The sequence below is a fragment of the Mobula birostris genome, chromosome 10, assembly GCF_030028105.1.
Source record: "Mobula birostris isolate sMobBir1 chromosome 10, sMobBir1.hap1, whole genome shotgun sequence".
Lineage (NCBI taxonomy): Eukaryota > Metazoa > Chordata > Chondrichthyes > Myliobatiformes > Myliobatidae > Mobula > Mobula birostris.
The window spans coordinates 133211836-133231899 of NC_092379.1; the positions used below are offsets into that span (position 1 = coordinate 133211836).

Here is a 20064-nt window from a genome sequence, read left to right on the forward strand (position 1 = left end):
AACCCATGGACACTACCTCATTATTCTTCCCTTCTTGCAATATAGATTTACTTTGTAATTTATAGTAATTGTACGTCATCGCACTGTACTGCTAACACGAATCATAGAAGGCAGTGATAATAAACATGATTCTGTCATCAGAGGAAGTAGAAGTAGTGCAGGAACATTCTGTGGCCATGCCCCACCCTAGCGGAGCAGCTGGTAAAACCGCTTCCTTACAACTTCAGCAACCTTGGTTGAATCAGAACTTCTGATTCCAGATATGTGTTGAGCTTGCATATTCGCCCTGTGTTTTTTCCACCATATGAAAGATGCGCAGGTTAACAGGCTATCTGGCCAACGAAGGGTCCAGGTGAAAGGCCTCAACACAAAACTCTGATTGTCCATTTCCCTCCACAGGTGCTGCCTGAGCTCTGAATTCCTCCAGCACTTCAATTTTTGCTACTGAATTTCACTGGTCAACTTTGATTCTAGTAAATGTCATAACAGGTTTGAAGGGCCAAATGGCTTTCTCTTCCTCCCCTCTGCTTCTGTTATAGTCATTTCTTTCTTTCTTCCTTTTCTTTGGCGTGTGCCTGCATGCGTGCGAGTCTGTGCGTGTGTGCATCCGTGATGATGAATTTTTCATGGCTTTTTACAAGGCGCAGAGCGAGAGAGAGACCGTGTGGCGCACCACTCCTCACACAGACATTTTCGCAGTATTTTCCCCTTTATTTTACGAGGTCGAGTTGTGATCTCGACACTCAACCCGGCACGGATGGAAGGCGTACTCAGGAGCGGACCCGACTGGTTTCGAACCGGGGAACCTCCGCTGCCAGGTCCGGCGCCGATGTCATTGCGCCACCAGCCAGCCCAAGGGTCATTTCTAAAAATAATAGAATTTCCCAATTTAATCCATCCATTTATTTTATTTTGAAACAAAGAACAGAGAACACAGACTAAAAAAAAAACACAAAATTGAAAACCGAAAGATTTAATTTTTAACATATCCGTGAGGTAAGCTTGTCTTACAATGTGAAACTAAGGAACTTAAAGCAAGGAATCATCACAAGTTGAATACAGAAATTAAACATACAACATAAAGCAACTGCCCCAATAATTGGCACAAAAAGTTGCATTTATAACTTTAAATCTATTTTTTACATTTGATCCTAAAAAACTAAGATTTGGCAGAATTATTTTAATGCTTAGTTTACGTTTAAGAGCAATGACTTTGAGCAGCCAATGGTATATTTATAGTGCTATAATTTTTGCATGGAATATAATATGCCTTTGTACTTCAATTAGAACAATGCACCATCTTCAGTGAACGTGAGCAAGTAAACCAAAGTATATTTTTGAGACTAATGTTTCTTTTCTTGCTATTTGAACTGTAAGGACGCATATAAATTTCATAATTATACATTTTTGTAATTACTGTATCAGGATGATCAGATCACTAAATAGCTCAGTCCTCTTTAAATATACTGTATGCTATAATTATAGTTTCATACAAAAACATTTTTATGCAAGAAAGCTAATATAGATTGATAAACTTCTGAAATTGTACAAGTGTGCAACATACTTCAAAAATACAGGACTATTTGTTTTTAAAGATTCCCTTTTCTAACAATTTGAAGAGCTACAAATAGTTTTTTTTTAAATATTAAAAAACAAACATGAGTATAAATCAAATGCATTTGCCTTCAGTCCAGTGACTGCTTAAACTATAAAAGGACAGCACATTTTTTAAATCTTATTCTCCAACCAATGGGAAAAATATTATGTGGGCGCCCTCTACAGGCTGAAAGGAGAGCTCAGAACAAAATTGTGGTGAACAAGTACAGAACAAAAACAAAAGTCTGCTACAGAAATGAGCAGAACAATGTGATTTCATGACCAAATTTCCTTAAGTCAGTTTGTCTTTCAACATGTTTCAGTATCCCATTTCATATAAGAGATCTCAGAAACACCCTTACACCAGCTCAGGGGGAGCAAACAAACTCATTCAGTGTCAGGAATGGATAGGTAGTTTTGTGCTTGTACAAAATCTATTAAACTGATATCCTATGCTCCAAAGTAAAACTGCAGCCTAGACATCACGGTCAGTTATGAGAATAATTAATAATTTCATTTGTGCAAATTTCCATGCTACTTTAACAGAGGCATTAATTAGCAGGGTAAAACCTGTGGCAGGCAAGGCAGTAGAGAAACATCTTGCGAAATGGCTGAGGCATTTACCTATTGTCCACCAATGAAGAGATTCAGAGCTTCCTGCATCAATGCAGAATGGAATATTGCATATGGGAATCACACCACAAACTCAGTCATTGGTTGTTGGCTGATATTTAGCCTTCAGTTGAAAAGATTTAGTTTGTTCTATTTTTACCTTTACGTCAAAATGTTTTTCAAAAAACGTAACCAGAACTGGTTCATTCAACAGCGATGCCAGTATCTGTTCAAAGGCAAAGGTCCAACCAATGTCAGTGTTAGATTCCTGGAGTGCTTCTTCGGCCTTCTGGGTCTCTTGGCCATCACTGCTGCTTCGGCAGTCGTGGCTTGCAACTGATGCACTGTGGATGGGGGAGTTGGGGCTGTTCAACATTCGTCCCACTTCTTCCATTCGAAGCAAGAGGCTGGTGACAGTAGTTATAGCTCGGTAGAGTGCTTCCTCGTTGGGATCACCGTGGAACAGATTGTATAGCGTCTTGGAAAAGTGGACAAATTGCGACTAGAGAGTTGAGAAAATCATCAGATGCATCAGTTTTCATCAAACCATATTTCTTGCTATCATTAAGATTATTTTGATCTCAAAATTCTTTACATATTATTTGCAAAGGACAGAAGATAATGGCTCATGGGAATCAGATAAGCACTATTTAGAGGGCAATAATCTTTCATGTGGGGGAAAATGTAGCCTGTAAATTTGGGGAAACAAGCTCAGAGAAACCCTTAATCCATTATTTCATTGTCTGTTTATGATTTCCAGCATCTATGCTACATTGCCAGCCACTTGTTTCTCCAAAATGAGCTGTTGACATGGAGATTTTAGTTAAGATCCTCTTTAAGTACTGAGGATTTTGCTTTAATGTCGCATCTTTTCATGTACTTATTGCATTTCAAAGTGACAAGAATTCACAGTAAAAAGCCAGAATACATTCTCCTGTCAGTAAACCTCTTGAATCTGGCAAAGATGAGGCTAAAGAGTCCTAACTGTGCATATTGGTAAGGAGTGCTAGTTTAATCTAAAGTTATTATTTTCTTTATACTTGTGAATAGTTTGAGGACGTATAAACTAATCAGAAACAATATAGGTGTTTATTCCAAAGGTTATTTTAATTTAAATGTTTCAGGATGCACTATAGTTTACTATGCTGAGGTGTAGAACATATATCTCTTGACAGTTTACTTATTTTTGACACAACTAGTGAAAGACAACTGAGACAGTCCTATGGAGAAATGGACCAAAATGTCCATCACTAAGGATCTAGTGTCTTGAAGGAACATTTTTGGGAGATATGTTCATAATTTTATTGGCTGTGCTACACTGTGTCACAATCAACATTATACATCAGCAAGGTGAGACGGGAAGGAAACAACAAAAAAAAACAATAAAGGTCACATTTTTCTCAGGATAAAAAAAGAGCGATGACATTTATTTCCTCAAGTCTTTCAGTCAAATTGCATCTGATTAGATATGGTCAAAATAATGAGTTAGTTACATTTCAATCATATTTAAACTTACTGAATATGAATTGTATTGCAGCAAGACGCAATACACTTCTCTACTCTAGCTTAACAGGCCAAAGGTAGCTAATTTCCTAAGGTAACATAAACAGAGGCCAAGTTGGCAAGGAGCTCAGGAGCTGCTCACACCTCTTAAGCAGTGTGCCATGATGAATCATGGCCTTCAGGAGAGGACAGATGACATTCCATCTGTTACCATTCGTCTGCAGACGAGGAACACAGATTGCAAATGTTCACTTCTTTCTTGCTAAATGCAGAGTCTTTGGTGGGATAGAACTGGCAGCATATTTAATATGCTCATAACTCCACAGGCGTGAAGCCGGTCCTAGGCCCAAGAGCTTCCTCAGAATTGGCTGCTTGACTGATGATTGTGAAGTGTATTTTCTATTTTACAGGTTTTTAAAAAAAATCATAACTGGGTAACGCTCTGCAGCTTACTGGTCCCATTAAAAAAACCCCACTTGGAGTACTGTGCTCAGTTCTGGTCGCCTCACTACAGGAAGGATGCAGAAGCCATAGAAAGGGTGCAGAGGAGACTTACAAGGATGTTGCCTGGATTGGGGAGCATGCCTTACGAGAATAGGTTGAGTGAACTCGGCCTTTTCTCCTTGGAGCGACAGAGGATGAGGAGTGAGCTGATAGAGATGTGTAAGATGATGAGAGGCATTGATCATGTGGATAGTCAGAGGCTTTTTCCCAGGGCTGAAATGGCTAACATGAGAGGACACAGGTTTAAGGTGCTGGGGAGTAGGTACAGAGGAGATGTCAGGGATAAGTTTTTTTACTCAGAGAGTGGTGAGTGCGTGGAATGGGCTGCTGGCGATGGTGGTGGAGGCGGATACGATAGGGTCTTTTAAGAGACTTTTGGATAGGTACATGGAACTTAGAAAAATAGAGGGCTACGGGTAAGCCTAGTACTTTCTAAGGTAGGGACATGTTCGGCACAACTTTGAGTGCCGAAGGGCCTGTATTGTGCCGTAGGTTTTCTATGTTCTATGTGCCTCTCCTGACATATAGCTGCAAGGATCTAGCTGCCTATGAAACAAACTGAGAACTGTTTTCCTGTCTGTACATGCAAGTGATTCTGCAGATGCTGGAAATCTTGAGCAACACACGCAAAATGTTGGAAGAACTCAGCAAGTCACACAGCTGCTATGGAGGGGAATAAATAGTTGCCATTTCAGGCCGAGGATGAAGAGTCTTGGCCAAAGTATCAACTGTTTATTCCCCTCCATAAATGCTGCCTGACTTGCTGAGTTCCTCCAACATTTTATGTTTCCTCTCTAGAGCTTCTTTTAACCATACTGACAATATCACTAATTTAAAAATTCTTTCACTGAAGAATTATAATTTGCAATAATTAGGCTCATCACTTAATAACTTTGACATTGGAGGTTGGTGGTGGTTGATGTGGTAGAGGAGAAAAAAAGCGGTCAAATTATAGATCATTCAGGTCATATGCTATGGAACTAAGGATATCAACTGTTATCATTGTACTAAAGAATGTAATAGAAACAGCATCAAATTGTACTGATAACAGCACTTCTAACATAAATATAACAGAGTTCATCAGGTTATTGTGCGCTGAAAATGATGAAAAGAAGAATGATAGTCTAAGAACTGGGCCTTTGGAAACATCTTAAAGAAGAGAGAATTGAAAGCAAAGGGAAAGGTTCAGAATGCAAATATAAGCATAGTATCAAGAAAACTGAGGCAGGTGCAAAAGGAATGACATGAGTAAGAGCACATGGTGCAAGTACGATTTTCAAGTTAAATCAAAACCAATGCGCCCAGAGGGTATGCCGCTGGTTCTCTCTTTCAATGATGTTGAAGGATGTTACTAATGTTTTCTGCATTTACAGATTAGGACTTTGGACTCCCAATGTCCCCCGTCCCCCCCCCCCAGTCTTATAGTTTTTATATTTTGTGTTTTTGACTGTTCCTTCCAGTTATTGTTTGTTTCGTGCAAGAGGAGGGGATTTGGGAATCGATGATCTTGTTGTGTTTTTGTTTTTTTTTTGTGCAGTGAGGGGGATTTTGGGGTTTCTCTTTTGTGCGGGGGTGTGTTACTGTTTCTCTCTGAACTGACTTCCACAGTTTTTCTTTGTTGCATGGCTTTCTGGAGAAGAAGAATCTCAGAGTTGTATACTGCATAAATACTTCCGTAAAAATGAATCTTTGAATAGGACAGCCTATACTGGGGCTAGAAGAGTATCATTAATGCAAAGAACACATTTCATTGTATGTTTAGATGTACATGTGATAAATAAATGAATATGAATAGAGATGCAGCTCGATGACCTTTGTCTGGTCAGGGAAAGTGAGGAGGTGATAGAGAGGAGCTATAGGCAGGTAGTCACACCAGGGCCTTGGGAGACAGGTAAGTGAGTAACAGTCAGGAGAGGGAAGGGTGGGAGTCAGATGCTAGAGAGCACCCCTGTGGCTGTACCCCTTGACAAGAAGTACTCCCGCTTGAGTACCGTTGGGGTGGGGGAGGGTGGTGGGAGACAGCCTACCTGGAGGACACAGGAAAGAAGCACGGATGATAGTTTTCCTCCCAGGTGCCAGGGTCCGGGATGTTTCTGATCGTGTCCACGATATCCTGAAGTGGGAAGGAGAACAGCCAGAGGGCGTGGTACATATTGGTACCAACGACATAGGCAGGAAAAGGGAGGAGGTCCTAAAGCAGACTACAGGGAGTTAGGAAGGAAGTTGAGAAACAGGACCACAAAGGTAGTCATCTCAGGATTACAGCCTGTGCCATGTGACAGTGGGTATATGAATAGAGTAAGGTGCAGGATGAATGCATGGCTGAGGGATTGAAGCAGGGGGCAGGGATTCAGATTTCAGGATCACTGGGAGCACTTTTGTGGCAGGAGTGACCTGTACTTGAATCCCAGGGGGACCAATATCCCGACAGGGAGGTTTGTTAAGGCTATTGGCGGGAGTTTAAACTAGGATTGCTGGGGGGTGGGAACCAAAATGAAGAGACAGAGGAGGAGGCAGTTTGCTCACAACTACAGAAAGCTTGGAGACAGTGCGAGAGGGAGGACAGGCAGGTGATAAGAGAAGGGGCATGCTCAGACCGATGGTTTGAGATGTGTCTATTATAATACAAGGGGTATTATGAACAAAGCGGATGAGCTTAGACTACTTGGAGCTATGATGTTGTGGCCATTACAGAGACTTGGATGGCTCAGGGGCAGGGGAATGGTTACTTCAAGTGCCAGGCTTTAGATGTTTCAGAAAGGACAGGGAGGGAGGCAAAAGAGGTGGGGGCGTGGCACTGTTGATCAGAGATAGTGTCACGGCCGCAGGAAAGGAGGAAGACATGGAGGGATTGTCTACGGAGTCTCTGTGGGTGCAAGTTAGGAACGGGAAGGGGTCAATAACTCTACTGGGTGTTTTTTATAGACCACACAATAGTAACAGGACATCAAGGAGTAGATAGGGAGACAGATTCTGGAAAGGTGTAATAATAACAGGGTTGTCATGGTAGGAGATTTTAATTTCCAAATATCAATTGGCGTGTCCCTAGAGCGAGGGGTTTAGATGGGGTGGAGTGTTAGGTGTGTTCAGGAAGGTTTCTTGACACTATATGTAGATAAGCCTACAAGAGGAGATGCTGTACTTGATCTGCTATTGGAAAATGAACCTGGTCAGATGTCAGATTTCTTAGTGAGAGAGCCCTTCTATCTCCTTTACCATTGTGTTGGAGAGGGATAGGAACAGACAGGTTAGGAAAGCGTTTAATTGTAGTAAGGGAAAATATGAGGCAATCAGGCAGGAACTTGGAAGCATAAATTGGGAACAGATATTCTCAGGGAAATGTACGGAAGAAACGTTGCAAATGTTCAGGGGATATTTGCGTGGATTTCTGCATGGGTTCGTTCCAATGAGACAGGGAAAGGATGGTAGGGTACTGGAACCATGGTGTACAAAGGCTGCTGTAAATCTAGTCAAGAAGAAAATAAGAGTTTACGAAAGGTTCAAAAAAACTAGATAATGATAGAGATCTGGAAGATTATAAGGCTAGCACAAAGGAGCTTCAGAAAAAAATTAGGAGAGCCAGAAGGGGCCATGAGAAGACCTTGGCAGACCAGACTAAAGAAAACCCCAAGGCATTCTACAAGTACATGAAGAGCAAGTGGATGAGGTGAGAATAGGGCCAATCAAGTGTGACAGTGGAAAAGTGTGTATGGAACCGGAGGAGATAGCAGAGGTACTTAATGAGTACTCAGCTTCAGTATTCACTACAGAAAAGGATCTTGGTGATTGTAGGGACGACTTACAGCGGACTGAAAAGCTTGAGCATGTGGATATTAAGAAAGAGGATGTGCTAGAGCTTTTGGAAAGCATCAGGTTGGATAAGTCACCAGGACCAGACGAGATGTACCCAAGCTACTGTGGGAGGCAAGGGAGGAGATTGCTGAGCCTCTGGCAATGATTTTTGCATCATCAATGAGGACAGGTGATGTTCTGGAGGATTGGAGGGTTGCAGATGTTGTTCCATTATTCAAGAAAGGGAGTAGGGATAGCCCAGGAAATTACAGACCAGTGAGTCTTACTTCAGTGGTTGATAAGTTGATGGAGAAGTTCCTGAGAGGCAGGATTTACGAACATTTGGAGAGGCATAATATAATTAGGAATAGTCAGCATGGCTTTGTGAAAGACAGGTCGTGTCGTGTCTTACAAGCCTGACTGAATTTTTTGAGGATGTGACTAAACACATTGATGAAGGTAGAGCAGTAGATGTCGTGTATATGGATTTCAGCAAGGCATTTGACAAGGTACCCCATGCAAGACTAATCAAGAAAGTAAGGAGGCATGGGATCCAAGGGGACATTGCTTTGTGGATCCAGAACTGGCTTGTCCACAGGAGGCAAAGAGTGGTTGCAGACGAGTCATATTCTGCATGGAGGTCAGTCACCAGTAGAGTGCCTCAAGGATCTGTTCTGAGACCCTTACTCTTTGTGATTTTTTATAAATGACCTGGATGAGGAAGTTGAGGGATGGATCAGTAAATTTGCTGATGACACAAAGGTTGGGGGTGTTGTGGATAGTGTGGAGGACTGTCAGAGGTTACAGCAGGACATTGATAGGATGCAAAACTGGGATCAGAAGTGGCAGATGGAGTTCAACCCAGATAAGTGCGAGGTGGTTCATTTTGGTAGGTCAAATATGATGGCAGAATATAGTATTAATGGTGAGTGTGGAGGATCAGAGGGATCTTGGGGTCCGAGTCCAAAGGACACTTAAAGCTGCTGCGCAGGTTGACTCTGTGGTTAAGAAGTCATACAGTGCATTGGCCTTCATCAATCGTGGGATTGAGTCTGACAGCCAAGAGATAATGTTGCAGCTATATAGGACCCTGGTCAGAGTAATGTGCTCAGTTCTGGTCGCCTCACTACAGGAAGGATGTGGAAGCCATAGAAAGGGGGAGATTTACAAGGGTTGGGAAGCATGTCTTATGATAATAGGTTGAGTGAACTGAGCCTTTTTCCCTTGTAGCGATGGAGGATGAGAAGTAACCTGATAGAGATGTATAAGATGATGAGAAGTATTGATCGTGTGGATAATCAGAGGCTTTTTCCCCAGGACTGAAATGGCTAGCATGAGGGGGCACAGTCTTAAGGTGCTTGGAAGTAGGTACAGAGGAGATGTCAGGGGTAAGGTTTCTGTTTTCACACAGAGAGTGGTGAGTGCGTGGAATGGGCTGCCAGCGATGCTGGTGGAGGCGGATACAATAGGGTCTTTTGAGAGACTCCTGGACAGGTACTTGGAGCTCAGAAAAATAGAGGGCTATGGGTAAACCTAGGTAACTTGTAAGGTAAGGACAGGTTCGGCACAGCTTTGTGGGCCGAAGGGCCTGTACTGTGCTGTAGGTTTTCAATGTTTCTATGAATCTAAAAGTGTATTAGGGACCATCACAAATGTTTTTCTTTGCTCCCATTTATTCACAGACATCAACATCCCTAGCTCGACTAGAATTTATTTCACATCATCTTGAGAACTATGGCATGTCATGTGATGTGTGTACACCAGTTAGTGATTTGCTAGACTTTTCTAGAAAGGAGCTGAGTCTAGTAAAATTTCATGGGTCTGGAACCATATACAAGCCAAACTGGTCAGAAACAACTGATTTCTTAAGGCTTTAGTGAGTCTCATGTATTTAATGTGTTAATTTGGGCTTACAAAATCAACTTTCTCAATGTCTGCATTTTGGATTTATATGATTCCACCACTGAACGTGTTTGTGGGTTATTACACCATTAGGTCCCATGTGGTAACATAATTTCTGCTTTGACAGTTACATCCCATAATTAATATTTGACCATACAATGCTTGTATTAATTCAGAATAAAATCAGAGGACCAGACAATGAAGTTACACCTGATAAGAAAGAGAAAATCTGCAGATGCTGGAAATCTAAGCAACACACACAAAGTGCTAGTCCATTCTGACACCTCCCACTCCTTTCTCAATCTGTCTCTATCTCTGAAGACAGCTTATCTATTGATATTGATTATAAACCCACTGACTGTCACAACTACCTGAACCCCAGTGCTCTTTCCACCCTATTACTTACATGCCATCCCCTTCTCTCAATTCCTCTGTCTCCACCACATCCACCCTCAGGATGAGGCTTTTCATTCTGGAGCATAGGACATGTCCTCCTTCTTCAGAGAAACGGGCTTCCCTTCCTCCAGCATCAACACTGCCCTCAACCGCATCACTTCCATTTCGTGCAGATTTGTCCTCACGCCATCCTCCCACCACCGCACCAATGATAGGGTTCCTCTTGTCCTCACCTACCACCCCACCAGCCTCCACATCCAGCACATAATTTTCTGTAATTTCCGCCATCTCCAACAGAATCGCACCTCCAAGGACGTCTTTCCCTCCACCCCACTTTCTGCTTTCCGTAGGCATCACTCCCTACGCAGCTCCCTTGTCCATTCGTCCCTCCCCACTGATCTCCCTCTTGGCACTTATCCTTGCAAGCGTAACAAATGCTACACCTGCCCCTACACTTCCTCCCTCAATACCATTCAGTGAGTCTGTTGGAGTCATCTACTGTAATGGGTGCTCACAGTGTGACCTCCTGTACATTGGTGAGACCTGACAGAGATTGGGAGAGCTCTTCTCCGAGCACCTACACTCCATACGCCAGAAAAAGCAGGATCCCCTAGTGGCCATCCATTTTAATTCCACTTCCCATTCCAACATGTCAGTTCACAGCCTCCTCTACTGTTGCAAAGGGCTACACTCAGGTTGGAGAAACAAACCTTATATTCCGTCTGGGTAGCCTCCAACCTGATGGCATGAAAATTGATTTCTCGAACTTCTGATAAAGTCCCCCACTTCTCCATTCCCTTTTCCCTCTCTCACACTATCTCCTTACCTGCCCATCACCTTTCCCAGTGCTCCTCCCCCTTTTCTTCTTTCCACGTTCTTCTGTCCTCTCCTATCAGATTCCCCCTTTTCCAGCCCTGTATCTCACCAATTAACTTTCCAGCTCTTAACTTCACCTCCCCCCTCCCGGTTTCACCTATCACCTTGTGTTTCTTCCTCCCCTCCTCCCAACTTTTAACTCTGACTCAACCTTTTTTCTCCAATCATGATGAAGGGTCTTCAACTATACTCTTTCCCATAGACGCTGCCTGGCCTGCTGAGTTCCTCTAACATTTTGTGTGTGTTGCTTGAAGTTACACTTCAGCTTCCTATGAAGTGAACAGGTCATCTGCTCTGTAGAAGAGTTACCAGAAGGAGCTATTTCAAAAAGATTCCAAAGTAGATTTTACATTGTACTGCTCTGCCAGGTTACCACAGCTTTGTGAATCAGTGCCAAGGAGACATTTTCAACATCATAAACACATTCCAAGTATAAGGCAAAGGCACCCCCTCATTTACACTGGAGGAATTCATTATGCTAATATCTTGGGCGGGATCATGTTGAACTTCTCTACAGAGCTTTCAGCTAACTGTAGTTCTTTGGTTAAGATTACCCTAGATTTTGTGCCTGCACACCACTAAAGAAAAATCAGAAGCAAGCTGGAGATCCAATGCATTTGACCTCCCACTATGCTCCTGTAATCAGTGCTATAATGAGAAGGGGATGGGTACGGCCTAGATCATCTGAATTAGGTCAACGACTTAACCGAGAATTTAAGTGTAGGTAAGTGTTTTTTTCTATATTTTCCTATTATTTTACTATTAGTTAATTCAAGGAATGAAGTATATTCTTCAAACTATTGAAATCAGCCTGAATACTTTAAATTCACTGAGTGGCAACCAAGGTTGGAAAACTACAGGGACAAACAGATCAGACATTCAGTGGTACTAGAAAGTTTGTGAACCCTTTAGAATTTTTTCTATTTCTGCATAAATATGACCTAAAATGGATTCCGATCTTCACAAGTCCTAAAACTAGGTAAAGAGAACCCAATTAAATAAATAACACAAAACATTATACTTTTCCATTTATTTAATGAGACAAATAATCCAATATTACATGTACTTGTTGGAAAAAGTATGTGAACCTTTGCTTTCAGTAACTGGCTGACCCCCTCGTCCAGTAATAATTTCAACCAAACATTTCTGGTAACTGTTGATTCGTCCTGCACATCAGCTTGGAGGAATTTTAGGCCATTCCTCCACACAAAACTGTTTCAACTCTGGGCTGTTGGTGGACTTTCTTGCATGAACTGCTTGCTTCAGATCCTTCCACAACATTTCTACAGGATTAAGGTCAGGACTTTGACTCAGCCATTCCAAAACATGAAATTTCTTCTGCTTTAACCACTCAATGGCAGACTGACGTGTGTTTAGTGTCGTTGTCTTGCCGCATGACCCACTTTCTTTTGTGCTTCAGTTTACAGATCGATACCCTGACATTCTCCAGTAGAATTTGCTGGTACAATTCAGAATTCATAGTTCCATCAATGATGGCAAACTGTCCTGGTCTCGAGGCAACAAAGCAGGCCCAAACCATGACAGTGCCGCCACCGTGTTTCACAGATGGAATGAGGTTCTTATGCTGGAATACAGTGTTTGCTTTTCGCCAAACATAACACTTCTCTTTTAAACCAAAAGGTTCTATTTTGGACTCATCTGTCCACAAAACATTTTTCCAATAGTCTTCTAGCTTATCCATGTGGTATTCAGCAAATGTTAAAACTTATCCACGTGGTCTTGGAGAGTAGTGGCTTTCTCCCTGCAAACCTGCTATGCACACCATTGTTGTTCAGCGTTTGCCTGATGGTAGACTCACGAACACTGACATTAACCAATGCGAGAGGCCTGTAGCTCCTTAGGTGTTACCCTGGGGCTCTTTGTGACCAACTGGAATATTACACAGCTTGCTCTTAGAATGATTTCTGTCAGTCGATCACTCCAGGGAAGAGCAACAACGGTGTTGAATTTCCTCCATTTGTGCACCATCTGCCTGACTGTGGATTGGTCGAGCCCAAACTCTTTAGAATTGGTCTTGTGTTCTTTTCCAGCCTGATGAACATCAACAACTTTTTTCTGAGGTCCTCAGCAATCTCCTTTGATTGAGGCACAGCATGTTTTCAAAAACATGCATGGTGATGATTAGACTAATAGTGAACACCCAGATTTATGTTCATTAAATAGGGTAGGGCCTCCCACACTCACCCGATTGTCATCCCATTGATTGAAACACCTGACTCTAATTTCCCCTTTAAATGAACTGATAATCCTAGAGGTTCACATACTTTTCCCAACTAATACATATAATATTGGATCATTTTTCTCAATAAATAAATGAACAAGTATAATGATTTTTGTGTTATTTATTTCATTGGGTTCTCTATCTAGTTTTATGACTTGCCTGAAGATCTGATCACATTTCAGGTTATATTTATGCAGAAATAGAGAAAATTCTATAAGATTCACAAACTTCTAGCACCACTGATCCATTCATTTTTCATTTCTTATCAATGAAATTACCAATATCTAATGGATAATATTGTGTTGATCCACATCTAACTTGAACCAAATGCAAAGTCCAACATCTTGCATTCATTTGGCTTCTATAAATTTGCCAAACATCTAAAGGCATTTCATAAATACTAGAGATTCTGCAGATACCGGAATTCCAGAATAATGCACACAAAATGCTGAGGGAACTCAGGCCAGGTCGCTGCAATGGAGAGGAATGAAGAGTTAACATTTTGGGCTGAGACTCTTCATCAGAACCGATGAAGGGTCTTGGCCTGAAATGTTGAATCTTTATTCTCTCCATATATGTCACTTAAAGGCATTTCATTGATGTTATATTCAAATCTGACAAATGCACCACATATTAGTTCAAATATCTTCAGCAGTTTGATCGGGGCACGACTGCGCAAGCGTGTGGATGTCAGCCAGTGAGAACAGCAAGAAGAGCTTAAAAGCGAGAAGAGTTTAAAAGGAGACGGTTATTTCTTCAGTGGTTTGATCGGGGCACGACTACGCAAGCACATGGACGTCAGCCAGTGAGAACAGTGAGAAGAGTTTAAAAGGAGACAGCTTTATAGAGCAGGCATCAGAGGAGTGGGTTACGGAGTAGAGGGAGACAGAGTAGGAAGGCTTTGGCTCAACGGGGCTTTGGTGATAACGGGTCGAGGCGAGGTAGATTATCTGTGTATATTACAGACAGGAAGTATGTGTGTGAGGCCAGTGTTCTGTGCTCGGTGTCAGATGTGGGAAGTCTCCCAGTCTCCCGGACGGCCACATCTGCACCAGTTGCATCAAACTGCAGCTCCTTGGGGACCGTGTTAGGGAACTGGAGATGCAGCTCAATGACCTTCAGCTGGTCAGGGAGAGTGAGGAGGTGATAGAGAGGAGCTTATAGGCAGGTAGTCAAACCGGGGCCTGGGGAGACAGATGTGGGTAACAGTCAGGAGAGGGAAGGGCAGGAGTCAGAGGCTAGAGAGCACCCCTGTAGCTGTACCCCTTGACAATAAGTGATCCTGTTTGAATACTGTTGTGGGGGGGGGAGAGGATGGCCTACCTGGGGGAAACAACAGTGGCCACACCTCTGGCACAGAGTCTGGCCCTGTGGCTCAGAAGGGTAGGGAAAGGAAGAGGATGACAGCAGTGATAGGGGACTCCATAGTTAAGGGGTCAGACAGGCGATTCTGTGCATGCAGGAAAGAAACACGGATGGTAGTTTGCCTCCCAGGTGCCAGATGTTTCTGATCACATCCACGATATCCTGAAGTGGGAAGGAGAACAGTCAGAGATCATGGTACATATTGGTACCAATGACATTGGCAGGAAAAGGGAGGAGGTCCAGAAAGCAGACTACAGGGAGTTAGGAAGGAAGTTGAGAAGCAGGACCTCAAAGGTAGTCATCTCGGGATTACTGCCTATGCCACGTGACAGTGAATGAAGGAATAGAGTGAGGTGGAGGATAAATGTGTGGCTGACGGATTGGAGCAGGGGGCAGGGATTCAGATTTCTGCATCATTGGGACCTCTTCTGGGGCAGGACTGACCTGTACAAAAAGGACGGGTTGCACTTGAATCCCAGGGGGACCAATATCCTGGTGGGGAGATTTGCTAAAGCTATTGGGGAGAGTTTAAACTAGAATTGCTGGGGGGTGGGAACTGAGTTGAAGAGACAGAGGAAGGGGTGGTTAGCTCACAAAATAGAGAAAGCTTGTAGGCAGTGTGAGAGGGAGGATAGGCAGGTGATAGAGAAGGGGTGCGCTAAGACTGACGGTTTGAAATGTGTCTATTTAATACAAGATGCATCATGAACAAAGCAGATGAGCTTAAAGTGTGGATCAGTACTTGGAGCTATTTCTAGGTAATTTCTAAGGTTAGGACATGTTCGGCACAGCTTTGTGGGCCGAACAGCCTATATTGTGCTGTAGGTTTTCTATGTTTCTATCCGAAAGATTACTTCCTCCACCAAGTCTTAAAGTGTAAAAAGAAAGAGAGAGCCAAAGAGACTGGGGACAGGATTTCAACTCGATGCAAGAGTTTGGTTAAACCTCTTATAAAGCTGACTCTGAAGTTACGTTCAGTGTTAACTCTGCATTTCAGCATCTGCAGAATTCTGTGTTACTGAAGTAAACCTTATGTTGGAGGAAGTCAAGCAGCATGTATGGAAATGAATAAACAGTCTTTGTTTCGGGCAGAGCCCCTTCTTCAGGAATGGAAAGGAAGGGGAAAGACACCCAAGTAAAAAAAGCTGAGAGGAGGGGAAGGAGGACTAGTTAGAAGCTGAAAGGTGAAGCTTGCTTAGTGGAAAGGTAAAGGGCTGGAGAAGAAGGAAACTGACAGAAGAAATTGGACCATGAGAGAAAGGGAAGGAGGAGCAGCACCAGGGGGAGGTTATAGGCAGGGAAGGAAAAGAGGAAAGAGGCCAGAGTTGGATGTTGGGGGGGGGGGGGGGGGAGGTCAAAGGAATAAAAATACTGGAAAGAGAAATTGATGACCATGCCTTCAGGTTGAAGGCTACCTAGACAAAATATGAGGTGTTGCTCCTCCACCCTGAGAGTAACCTCATTGTGACAAAAGGAGAGGCTCTCACTTAATCATCTGGCATTCCAAAATAAAAGAACAACATGGAAAGCCATTTCCCAGGATATGTCGGCTGTAAATGGTGAAATAGACTAGATTGTAACCTGATTTATCCTGGGAAGGGCTCGGATACTTTCTTCCTTCCGCACCAGTTCGTCATGACACTGTTTCAAATAGGACTGGATATCAACCTTCCCTTTGTTACTTCCTGGAGTGATTGAGAAAAGAAAAATATTAAACAATGGTGACTATTTGGCAACTTGTGCAGCTTCATTTATCTCATTAACTCTTTATCCACATTAGGTTATATTCCTTGCATTAAAAATCGTATCGACAGGCACACATACTGAAAAATCATAGAACTGTTAACATGGACAAATCATCAAGGCCTGATTCAATCTATGGGAGGCAAAAGAAGAGATTGCTGGGGCTCGAACAGAAATTTTTGCATCAATTTTAGCCATGGGTGAGGTACTGGAAAACTCCAACTAGCTAATGGTATTTCCATATTCCAGAAGGACAGTAGGGATAAGCCAGAAAACTATAGGCAGGTTAGCCTTATATCAGTACTAGGGAAATTACTGAGACAAAAAAAACCTTAAGGATACGATTTGTAATCACCTGGAAAGACAGGGATTAACTATGTTTTTGTGCATAGGAAATCCTGTCTAACAAATAGAACTACATTTTGTTTATTTCATTTTTATTTTATTTAGAGATACAGTGTGGAGTAGGCCCTCCCAGCCCTTCGAGCCACACTGCCCCACAACCCTCGAACAACCCTGATTTAACCCTGAAATAACCATGGGACAATTTACAATGACCAGTTAACTTATCCAGTTGAGCTAGTGGACTTCCGGGTTGAGCTGGTGCTGTTTTAGCAGACTCTAGTCTGACTATGCACGGTGTTTGGGAGAGTATGAGAGTGAGTGAGTGAGAGAGAGAGGGGTTTGGTTGGTTTGGCTGGTTTGGCTTGTAGCATTCTTTTGTTCCATTTTAAATTTTGGACATGGCTACTTGTACAACTTTTGTTTGGTTGCCTTACAAGGACTGCAAGGGGATTTTTCTTCTGGCCTATCCCTTGTTTTGGGCAGCTGGTTTTTCGCCTTTATATAACCAGTTTGCTAGCGCTAGCAGTAATTGAGGCACTTCGCGTGTTTACAAAGAAAAAGGCAAACTGATAATGAGAATAGCCGCAAAGTTGTTGCAGGCCTAACAAGGTGGGACTAAAAGTTGCTTCACAGTATAGTTTACCAGCAGAGCGGAGTTTACCGACTTCGGCTCAAGAGGCTTCGGTGTGGAGGCAAGACTGAGTAGCAGGAGTAGCTTTTGTAGCGGTTTGAAAATAGGTACCAATTAAACAACTAATTAAATAAAGGAAGGAAGATGCAGGATCAGGTGATGCGCTGTAGCTGCATTATGTGGGAGCTGGTGGACCCCATTGTGGTTCCTGGTGCACATCTGCAGCAAGTGTTCACTGCTCGAGGAACTCAGGCTCAAAGTTGATGACCTGGAACCTGAGCTTCAAACACTGTGACAAATCAGGGAGGGTGAGAGCTACTTGGATGCTGTTTCAGGAGGTAGGCACACCCATTATTTTCAGCTGCCTCAAATTCATCTGTGGTGTGGGACAAGAGGGTGCGACTGTGAGTGAGGCTGGTAGCGTGATCCAAAAGAAGGCGCTTGAGGAGCCTCAGCCATTAAGCTCGTCCAATAGGTCTGAGATTCTTGCTCCCTGTGTGGATGAGAATGGGGGACTGAGCAACCTAACTGTGGCATTGTAGCTTAGAGAGTCATTCGGGGGGCGGGGGGGGGTGGCGGTGGGAGAGAAGATAAATGAAGTGGTAATTGGGTTAGTATAGTTAGAGGAAAAGACAAAGTTCTCTTTCACAGAAATAGAGCATCTCGAAGTCTGTGACGTCTGCCTGGCTCAAGGATTGTTGTGGAAGAAGTAGGTTTGAATTAATGGGAAACCGGGGAAGGAAGCAGCTACTCCACCTGAACCGCGAAGGGGCCTGGATCTCGGCAAATCGCATAACTCGGGTTGTGGATAGGGCTTTAAATTAAATAGTGGGGGGGGGGGGTTCAATAGATTGGAGAAGTCTGGATAAAGTTAAAGAGAAAAGTGTGGATAAAGGTAAAGCAAAAGCAATAGTTAAAAAAGAGAAAAGTAAGGGTGGAGTGCAGAAAAGCCAAGTGCATAAGAGACAAAAATGACCAAATTTTAAAGGCATAATGAGTGCAAGGGCACTTTATCTGAATGCCCGTAGCATTCATAATAAAGTCAGTGAACTTATGGCACAAATCGGTACAAAGGGGTATGTTTTAGTGGCCATTACAGAAACATGGTTGCAGGGTGGAGACGATTGGGACTTAAATATCCAGGGATATCAGGTAATATGGAAGGATAGGCAGGAGATAAGTAAAGTGGGCTAGCGCTCTTAATTAAGGATGAGATCAGGGTGATAGTGAGAGACGATGCAAGACCCAAGGAGCAGAATGTTGAATCCATCTGGGTAGAGATAGGAACAGTAAAGGGAAATAATCATTGGTGGGAGTTGTCTATTGACCTCCAAATACAAACGTAGTAACATTACAGTAGCATAGGCAATAAACAGCAAAATATTTGAGACATGCAAGAATAGAACAGCAGTTATCTTGGGGGACTTGCACATAATTGAGTGAATCAAGTTGGTCGAGGCAGTCTTGAGGAGGACTTCATAGAAAGCATATGTGATAGCTTTCTTGAACAGCATGTTACTGAACAGCGTAGAGGTCCTGTGCAGTAAGTTTAGGGAGTTACAAGGAGGAGGCTGAAGAGCAGCACCTCCAAGGTGGTAATCTCCGGATTACTCCCAGTGCCACAAGCTACGGAAGGTCAGATGAATGAGTGGCTGAGGAGATGGTGCAGGGGGTAGTTCTTGGATCATTGGAACCTTTTCTGGGGATGGGTGACCTGCACAAGTTGGACAGGTTGCACCTGAACTGGAGGAGAACCAACATCCTAGGAGGGAAGTTTGCTAATGCTACTGGGGACAGTTTAAGCTAGATTTACAGGGGGTGGGAACCGAAGTGAAGAGGTAGAGGGTGGGGTGGCTGGGGCACAAGTAGAGACAGCCTGTAGGGAGTTTGTGAGGAAGGGCAACAGATGATAGAGCAAAGGTGCACTCAGATGGTTTGAAATGTGTCTATTTTAATGCAAGGAGTCATAAACAAGGCAGATGAATTTGGGGGGGGGGGAGGGAAGGGAACGTCGACTCAGACCATGAGAGATCCACTAAGAGCGTGGATCAATACATGGATCTATGACGTTGTGGCCATTACAAAGACTAGGATGACTCAAGGGCAGGAATGGCTGCTGAGTGTGCTGAGTATTAGATGTTTTAAAAAGGACAGGGAGGGAGGCAAAGGAGGTGGGGGTGGCATTGCTAATCAGGGGTTGTATCATGGCTGCAGCAAAGGAAGAAGACATGAAGGGATTATCTACTGAGCCATTGTAGGTGGAAGATAGAAACAGGAAGAGGCAATAACTCTACTGGGTGTTTTTTATAGACCCCCCAATAGTAACAGAGACATCGTGGAGCAGATAAGGAGGCAAATTCTGGAACAGTGCAATAATAATAGGGTTGTTTTGATGGGTGATTTTAACTTTCCTAATACTGACTGGCATTTCCTTAGAGCAAGGGGGTTAGATAGAGTGGAGTTTGTTAGGTGTGTTCAGGAAGGTTTCCTGTTGCAATATATAGATAAGCCAAATAAAGGAGAGGCTGTACTTGATCTGGTATTGGGAAATGAACCT

General features: G+C 43.1%; 1 protein-coding gene across 1 annotated transcript in view; it reads right to left on the reverse strand.

Moving 5' to 3' along the window:
* Positions 1-919: 919 nt before the first annotated feature.
* Positions 920-20064, reverse strand: part of tbc1d8b (TBC1 domain family member 8B) — a 107215-nt gene continuing 88070 nt past the window's right edge. Inside the window, exons 19-20 of the mRNA XM_072271026.1 lie at positions 16370-16473; positions 920-2710 (exon numbers count right to left, since the gene is read on the reverse strand). Of these exons, the coding sequence (XP_072127127.1) occupies positions 2303-2710; positions 16370-16473 (512 nt within the window). The 3' untranslated portion in view covers positions 920-2302. The remainder of the gene's footprint in view (positions 2711-16369; positions 16474-20064) is intronic.